The sequence below is a fragment of the Antedon mediterranea genome, chromosome 11 (assembly GCF_964355755.1).
Source record: "Antedon mediterranea chromosome 11, ecAntMedi1.1, whole genome shotgun sequence".
In the NCBI taxonomy this organism is placed as follows: domain Eukaryota; kingdom Metazoa; phylum Echinodermata; class Crinoidea; order Comatulida; family Antedonidae; genus Antedon; species Antedon mediterranea.
Genome location: NC_092680.1, coordinates 20,721,867 through 20,731,049, shown reverse-complemented (window position 1 = coordinate 20,731,049; position 9,183 = coordinate 20,721,867). Strand labels below are relative to the sequence as shown.

At 30.7% G+C, this 9,183-nt stretch overlaps 1 protein-coding gene across 1 annotated transcript; it reads right to left on the bottom strand.

Annotated features, from left to right (window-relative positions):
* Positions 1 to 1,210: 1,210 nt before the first annotated feature.
* LOC140062995 (uncharacterized) lies at positions 1,211 to 8,629 on the bottom strand. Its single transcript, XM_072109422.1, has 7 exons — positions 8,522 to 8,629; positions 7,855 to 7,975; positions 7,524 to 7,580; positions 6,791 to 7,188; positions 5,510 to 5,664; positions 2,553 to 2,617; positions 1,211 to 1,332 (listed from the first exon to the last, which is right to left on the bottom strand). Exons 1-7 carry the CDS (start codon positions 8,627 to 8,629, stop codon positions 1,211 to 1,213), a joined length of 1,026 nt encoding a protein of 341 aa, XP_071965523.1.
* Between the last annotated feature and the right edge of the window lie 554 nt (positions 8,630 to 9,183).

Genomic DNA, 9,183 nt, shown 5'->3' with positions numbered 1-9,183 from the left:
TGGTTGAAGCAAATATTTTTCTAAGTAGGGAATTTCTTTAACAATTTGATAATCTGATAGAGAGGATTTTATTAGTGCAAGATCGTTTCTCCAGTCAGTATAAGCTTGCTCTTTAACCTTTGACAAAATAAAGCTGTTCGTATCTACATTTGGATTATCAATAGTGTCACAAATTAATTTGTCACATTTGAAGAAAAAAAAACATTACGTAAACATATTAAAAATTTAAAACGAAAATCATTCTTATTACAAATAAGTTGAAGCAGAGTATTAAGCAAAAAATGTTGGCCAACGGTGGGATTCCATATGTACATTTCGATTAAAATTTTGTATACGCAAGCAATCATGTGCAACATTTATTGGCAAACAACCTAGTTCGCCATATAATGCTGCACGCGGTGTATTCCTTGACGCTTTAAGATTATATATCTAGCCATCTGCAATTGTAATTTTTCTAGTTTTCAATATTAGTTTTATTTAAAGAGCACCAAACAGCTGATCCGTAATTAATTGCGGTAATATATCCATAATATATCTCCATAATATACTCTATTTAAATTATTACATTTGTCAATTAATGATTTAATATAAGCTAAGCCTGTTGCATTTTGTGATTACATTTTGGAACTGTACATTGTCATTAAGTTTTCTAGAAATATGCTTCAACAATAAATTTATCACACATCAATAACCTCGCTACCAAATACGGCTATACGGTACCATCTTCGAGACGTCATATGGCTGCATCCGGTGTGAAATTTAAAAATCCGGCTCTATAGATTTGAGAACATGTCCATGTAGTATATTCATGCCAAATCCCAGCTCAACAATACAACTATAAGGAATGAGTAGTACTTCATAAATCGCACTTTTTACTCGATAGAAGAAGAAAAAGAGTACTAGACACGGGTACCCCGAGTAAAAACAAGAACGTTGGATTTATCAAAATTAAAGTTTGACTTCTTCAATGTCATCTGCCCAGAATAATCTTCCTATCGAGGTGTTGTTTATTCTAATACCTAGATTGTTTGATACAAGCATTTTCTATAATTCATTAATAAAGATGTTAAATAAGATTGGAGAAAGAACACAACCTTGCTTTACACCCTGTCATGTTCAATGTCAAAAAATGCAGTGACTATATTTCCAACTCTAACAGAACCTTTAGCATCTTCATAAAGTTTATCAAGTTATTGCCAAATCTTACCCCTTATACACCTGATGACCAAACAGCTTTGAATAAACCGTTTAGCCAGACACTGTCAAAAGCTTTACGGAAGTCCAGGAAGGCCATAGGTGTGTTTATTTTCTTTAAGTCTGCAAGCAGCAATACTTTTGAATGTAAACATATGATCTTCACATCTATAAGTTGCACGAAAACCTCCCGGAACTTCCGATATCATTATTTTCAAGATAATTAGTAATGTTAAAAGATAGTTGTCTAAATTCTATGGCTACCTTTCTTATGAATAGAAATAATAATATTCCAGTCTTTTGGGATTTCTTCCAATTCAATAATTTTCTTTAAAAGGCCAAGTAATGTTTTATTGATACAGACGTTTCCTCCATTCTTCAGTAATTCATTTGTAATATTGTCCAAACCAGGGATTTGTTCTTTTTCGGTAATAAATAAGGATACTGCTTCTTTTACAACATCAAAATCAATAAAAAGTATCATTTAGGAACTCTTCATTATAATATTATCAGCTTGGTTGTCATATTCAAGAGAAAGGTTATTTCTGATTTCTTTAACAAAGCAATTGGTTAGAAAAGCATTACAATCCTTCAAAATCATATTGCATTTGCCCAAGTTTTCCCAGTAAGACACATTGATTTATCGTTTTCTTATAAAATTTTATTTCCTCAGAATCAGGAATTTGGATGCAATCAAAATCCATGATGTTACACTTCATGCTATTGCCTCCTAAGTTTTTCCAAAAATCTTTACAAGAAGGACCTCCTTCATTTGCTTTTTCTATTGAATTGTTAACCCTTTTTTCTTGTATTTTATTTTTAATAAGCATTGTGACTTTATGTCGTTTTTCTAATTACAGATTCCATAGATCGTCACAACTATCATCACTATTGTCTATATTATTATTATTCCTATTTGAGTTAGCACATTTACGCCACCGGCGTGTTTTTGTTTGCAATTTAGTACCCCCTTTTGCTGCTTCCATAATAATATTTGTCCAAGATTCCGAAATTGAATCAGGGGTAAAAATTAGAAACACCCCAACCAGTAATTTCTCTTGATATAAAGTGAAATCATTTTAGTTTATTTTGGTAAGAGTAATACCAAGGGTTAACAACATAGATTATGATCAATACCAAAATTAAACTCTCCTTTTTCGTCAATTAAAACTGATTGTGTATGGTTAATTAACCATTTAGAACACAACAAATAATCCATTGTGCTCTTTTGGTTACCTTACACCATGTAAACTTTTCCTCACAAAGATAGTGCAGTTTAGATGGTAAGGTTTGCATTGTTCTTAGTTAAGTAACCGATTACCATTTGAGTTTGTTATGGGATCACCATTTGGTATTACTTCCAATTCTCGCATTGAAATCTCCCATCAATAAAATATTTGGATCATCCTCATCATTTTCTATTCTAATGATTTAGAATAATAATTGGACATAAAGTTCATAGGTTTATAGTTCATTGTTAACTCCTTCTACAAGGAAATAAGCCACACAGACATACTGGTTTGCCACTATCGCTGCAAACTTTAACCCAAAGTCTTTCAAGGGTGTCATTCATGCCGAGTCTAAGAAGTTGTCAGAAATAGATATAAAAAAGCCAATCCCACCCCCACTCCTATTTTCTAATTTTAGATTTCCAATTATATCCATTAACATTAAAGTTAGAATTATTATCATTAAGAAATGTTTCAGATATACCAAGTAGTTCTACTTTATTATTGAGTTAAATATTTTTCTATTTCATAAAATCTAGGTTTTGTTAATCTATTTATAGTGTTATTACCGGAAGCATTCTGACCATTATTTTTCTTACCCCCACGTTGATGTCGTTTAAGTTTTTATTAAGGCAATTGCTTAGGATTATCAACACATTATTCTTTGAATTTTGCCTACAAATTTTTCTTGGTCCGCGGTCTGTCTGTTATTTCAAAATCCAGGATTATAATATAAGGAAGGGAGAGCATAACAATGGTCAAATGAATTTACACACTTGGGGAGCCAGAAAGGGTTTACCTGCATCATCTAGCATAAATAACATCAATAACTATTATTCATATGGTTTTTTTTTTGCTTCCTTAATATCAATATAAATCAATTTTTTGCTGTTGGCTGAAAAAAACATTGGGAATGCTTGGTCAGTACAGACCGGTCCAAATGTTAACATGGTTGCAGAACTACTGGGTGTACTGAAAAAAAGTTGGTTTCAACATACTCATAAGACCTATATTTCTATTCATTCTAATGAACATCTTTTTCCAAAGTGACCTTAAACCCCTTTTTGACCACTTATCAAGAAAATTGTCATGTGATCTCAGCAACCACTGGTCATGAATGTGATATTTTGATCATAAATTACTCTTAAAGAATTAGTTTATATTGCTCTGATACAATAAAAACCAATACAATGACAATAATTATTATTTTGAACTTTGACATATAACAGGTACAAATATTGTTGACTCAGAGCACATTTTATATCTCGGTAGCTGTTGGGCGAATATTTTCATACTATACGAATATTTAGCAATCTGGTCAGAAAGTGGCAGTTTTTATCTCCAATTATATGGAATGTATTATACATTTTTTTAAACATGAAATAACAACATAAGACTCATTGTTAATGTTTTTTTCAATTTTTTAAATTATTTATTATCAGTGATTGATGTACTTTTTATTAAGATATATAATTCTAAAATTAGTTTAAGCTCTCATCACCAAAATTAGCAATATTAGTAAATATAATTACAATCTGATTTAAACAATTTTTAAACTATTTAAAAAAAAACATTCCTTTTTAGTATAGTACCGTATATAACAGGTTTCTATTTATCAATTATATTGACTATAATAACCATATAATTATTCGTTGAGCATAACACCAATTAAAATAAAACGAGGTATGAATAATATATTCTGTTAAAATAAACCTTAAGAACATTATTGTAATAAATAAAAAAATAAAAACAGTTTAAAAAAAACACCAACCAGATATTCATATGTACTTTCAGTACAAGTGGCGAACAGTAGTAATTACTTGTTTACAAAAAGGACATTCCTTGGTGTTAGTTTCCTCAAAGTATGTTGCGCATGGCAAACAAATTGTATGTCCACATGTGATAAAAAAACAACTTTTTTGCCTATCACAGCATATGCCGCATAAGTCCTCAGGAGATGTCTTGAAAATAATCTGTATAAATGAAATAAAAGTTGCATATCTTAGGTAAAACGAAACAAATTTAGAGCTGGTTAAAATGTAAAAAAAAGCAAAATTAAATAAACAACATAGCCTTTAATAGTGTCGTTTAATGATTTAAACCATTTTGGTAAAATTTGAAATATCTTTTACCAAATGCATAGAATATACCTTGCCAATGAGGTATTCAAAATAGAAATATACTGAAAAAAAATGTTTTATAGAATGTATTTTCGTACTGCTTCTTTAGGCAGTTATATTCATGAGAACGAAAGCATTAGGAAACAGTTACAATGCGGTAGCTTATAGTTTACTAAGGCTAAAAAAAGGAGTATTTGGATGTGCATCTGGGAATAGAGAGTCTATCTGAAAGAGTGTGCACTTCACTATAGTTAAGTAAAATACAGTGTATATGTTTCTCTTTCGTAGTTTAGTTTTTAAACTGATATTTCTAAATAATGTTGAAATTCATATAAGAGTTTCTTTGCTTAGCAGATATATGGTTATATAAAGATTGCAATATTAGCGTGGATTAATGTAAAACATGTAATACTTTTTTTTTAATTCAATAATAATGCATTTTATAGGTAGGTCCATGGCCTGGCTAAACACTTAGCAATAACAAATGTTATAACAATATACATAGGACCTAAAGATGATATTATATTATATTATTTGGGTACATTTTTATACCATGGTGCAGGTGATTTTTTACCAGACTACATGTAAGGCCTAGACCTATACTTTTCTTAGTTTTGGTTGGTGATCCACACTTTTCATTTGCGTTATGTTTTTAATAATATTAAATAATGCAAAATAAATTTGCCTTATAACACTATTAATTAGTGTTAAAAGAGGAGTTTAGTTTTTTGGTAAGTCAAATGTCATGTTGTAATTAATTTTGTATATTACTTATGTGTAATGCTGTAAATATTCAAGCTGCGTTTTTTGTAAGAAAAATTTCTTATTGATACTGTATTATCAAGATAAAACAATAAATTTACAATAAAGTTTTACCTTTAACATCAAATCAAATTATCACAACCAAATATGTCATGGCCTAAATAGTGACATGCTAAACAACTCAATTTAAATGAAAATACATACTGTTGGTGTTCCGGCTGGTTGAGTTTCAAGAGGTTGTGGCTTGCAAGTTTCAAGAGGTTGTGGAGTACGAGTTTCAAGCGGTTGTGGAGATTCTGGAGTACGAGTTTCAAGCGGTTGTGGAGATTCTGGAGTGGAGAAAGAACTTGATGGTCCGGCTACAGGAAGATATATAAAATGCATATGCAGATAAGCAACATTTTATGGAAATAAGTAGAAACACAGTTCCTGCATCTTTTATTTAAATATTAGGATTTAACTACAGTACTAGTTAGCTTCAATTTAATTAAAAGTAATTATTGGTTCATTTTTGACAATGTATCAAAAGATTTCTATTTCACAATGATACATAGCATAAAGTACGTCCCACCAGACAAATAAGAAAGACAACCCTGAGACAGTCAAATGACTCTCCATCAAATGAGTCAGTTTTGGAAACCTTGATATTTTTTCCATTTGCGATTTTTTATGTGCAACTTTTATACTTATACTGTTCATTTTAACAATTTGTAAATGAATGTCCCAAATCAAATTATTGTACTATATTATTGCTGCATTCTGAAAACAAAGATATCGGTTTATATATATTATAGATACTGCATAAAATATCTAATACAAAACAAGAAGAAAACAAACATCGTGCTATTCAATGTTTCAAACTGTACCCCTGCTATTATTTTGGAAAAAAAGTACACACATGTGTATTATAATATTTTTTGTTTTTGTATCATATGAAATGAATTAAAAAAATTACCTAATAATCCTGGATCGGGCAGTTCACTACTGTCACTGCAGCTGCCATCGGATGTTTCAACCTTAAAATTAAGCATAAAAAATGTATGCAAACTAACTGAAAACTATAATATTGTATGCTATTAAAATGTTTAAATAGATACATATTTCGCACCGAGAAAAGGTAGTGTTCTTACCAATCTCTGCAATTTCGTTCTGGCTGTTTTACTTTATCGTTTTGATTTAGCTTTATTATATAATATATATAACATGTGTTTATTTATATATTATATTTATTTATTTTTTATTAATTATTCCAAAGGCAAATTACTGAAAAAAATGACAATGCTGTGGGTATCAGTAGCTGGACATAATGAATACAAATAAAATAACCAAAAAACTAAATTAAAACAAAAAAGTCATAATAATAATATATATTATGCTGATAAAAGCACACACATGTATCAACTTGCCAGGTGGAAGAATACATTGTATGGGAAGGCAAGGGAATATTGTATACAAATAGATCATACACATAATTATGATTCTTACCTTTATAAGTTTAGAACAGAGATACAGGCGTACTTTTACACCTGCTTCCAAAATGTTATCTAGCCTCCAATCTTCTGTATCTATAACATTTGCACGATAATCTGCTAAATGGACGGACATTTGATCAAGTTTTCCAAATATGGAATTTCCATTTTGAAAGAACATGTTTGTACCCAACTCAATAATTTCTTGAATCGTTGAATATCTGTTGGTGCGTACGGTTGTAGTTCCTCCCCCTTTGATTGCTCTTACTTGTGTATATTCCTTCTTTTTCATGTTGAAATGCAACCAGCCCATTTGTACTGTTACGTCCACAGGTTTTGTTTTTTTGGGTTTTGTTGATTGCTTTGTCTTAAATTTTTTTTTGATATTAGAAATTTTTTGCAGCAGACTCTTTCCTGTAAATAAAAAATGAATGAATAAATAATTAAATGTTACACTAATATTCTCTTAAATGTGTGTTTGATTTATTGATACTTGAAATTGTATATTTAATTATCATTTTAACTTTTTGTTCTGGATGCGTAAGGTTGATAAGCAAGCAATATTTTTATTGCTTTTTTGTCTTTTTATATTGTTTGGTTTTACAAGATATTATGTATTTCAATGAAGAATGAAAATAAATTAACATTTTCCTGTTCTGAATATACATTATATAATAGTTATTATAGTAACCAACACTAGAACATTTTTAAAGTTTAGACTAATATTTAAATAAACATCTTATGGTTACCTCTTTCATCATCAGAGGATGATGATGCTCCTGCTGCTCTTTTACTGGGTCTTTCTTCTGTAATTTACAACAATAATAAACAGACAAGTTAATAACATGTAGGCCTACACACACATTGGTGATTGGTTTGGTAACCTCTTGGGTTCACTTTTGTGTCATGGTTTATTCCTCTGATTCCTGAATTTTATGTTACAGTTACTAATTGCAGAAGGCCATTCATTTTTCCATTTGTAATGCCTACCTGAACTGATGAGTGATGAAATTTGTATATTTTATGTTTTATGATATAACTTCTCATCACATTAAAATGTATTAATGTTTAGGTTCTTACCCTTTTCAAACATTTTCAGGACTGTCTTTTTGACAATTAAGGTTGTGTCACCTATATCAACCCATTCTTCAAACTCATCATCAAAAATTTGAAGAAAAAAGCTTTCTGTCTCAGGAAATAACTGAAATAAAAAACATAAAATAAATGAAAATAATATTAATAATTAAATAATTGTTACCCAACAACTTTTGATTTGGCTGTTAATTTTATTTCTTTCCCCATTTATCTATATATACCTGTTTACATGTTATCAATTGTACATCATATGCAATTCAGTTTTACTAACTGCTAGTTGTGATTTAAATGAATGAATTGCATCAATTTACTAATGTATTAGCCCTCTTCCCCCTTGATTGACTGTATGATTGTTTATGTTACCATGAAAATTTAATTTGGGTAACCAGAAGAAGAAAAAAATGAATAATACAGTATCTCTATTTATAATAGGAAATCAGTACAAACAATAAAGTACAGGGCAAGCTAGCCATGGTACACAGAAGGTGGCCTACGGTTGTTTAAAGTTGTTTTCAGTTAGACCTGGGAGGATAGGGTCACCCAGGATAGATAGAGTATAGCCTAGGCCTAGTTAAGTGAGAAATTGCAAATAACAAAACAAAACATAATCAAGAATAAGCAACAAAAGACGCTTAAATTTTTCCTTACGTACCTCAGCACATTTCTCCAATATCTCCATTTTCCCACTACTTTTTTTTACAAACATTTTTTTGGCATGCTGGCCAAAATGCACAAGGACCGGGATGTCTTCACCTTCCATCATGGTTGGTTGTCAATGTGGTGGCGAGTAAAAAGATTTTCCCACGTGTGTCGCGCGTTGAGCATCAACTTGCCAAGACATGTTCTGCTTGGCGGCAACGTATCTTTATTCTGCTGTTGTTTCTATACCTATGTCGATATACACTCTTGTGTGAAGTCAACTTAGCAAGATAGTCTAGCATGTCATGTCGACATAAACTCATTGGAAAAGTCAACTTGGCAAGATAATCTAGATGTCGTCATATTTATGTCGACTTGACAAGATAAATTATCTCGACAAGTCGCCAAATGGATGGCACTTGGACGCTCCAAGTGTCGAAGTATAGTCAACTTGGCAAGTTAATCTATCTAGTCTAGTCGACATGTAGTTATTAGGAAGTCAACTTGGCAAGATAAGCTATCTCGCTATGTAGACATATAATGGTTACTATGTCGACATAATAGTCATATTTATGTCGACTTGGCAAGATAAAATATCTCGACAAAATTGATTGGTTCATTAAAAGGCATTTCACCTAATATGGATCATTGCATTGCCTTTGATAGCCTTCTTAC

Bases quoted from the DNA above. Each gene is read 5' to 3' on its own strand.
- LOC140062995 (XM_072109422.1), bottom strand. From the start codon at position 8,629: ATGGAAGGTGAAGACATCCCGGTCCTTGTGCATTTTGGCCAGCATGCC. The intron at 7,976-8,521 runs GTACGTAAGGAA...TTTTTATTTCAG, and splicing joins TATTGGAGAAATGTGCTGAG to TTATTTCCTGAGACAGAAAG. The intron at 1,333-2,552 runs GTAATACCAAAT...TACATTCAAAAG, and splicing joins TTTCAATGCGAGAATTGGAA to TATTGCTGCTTGCAGACTTA.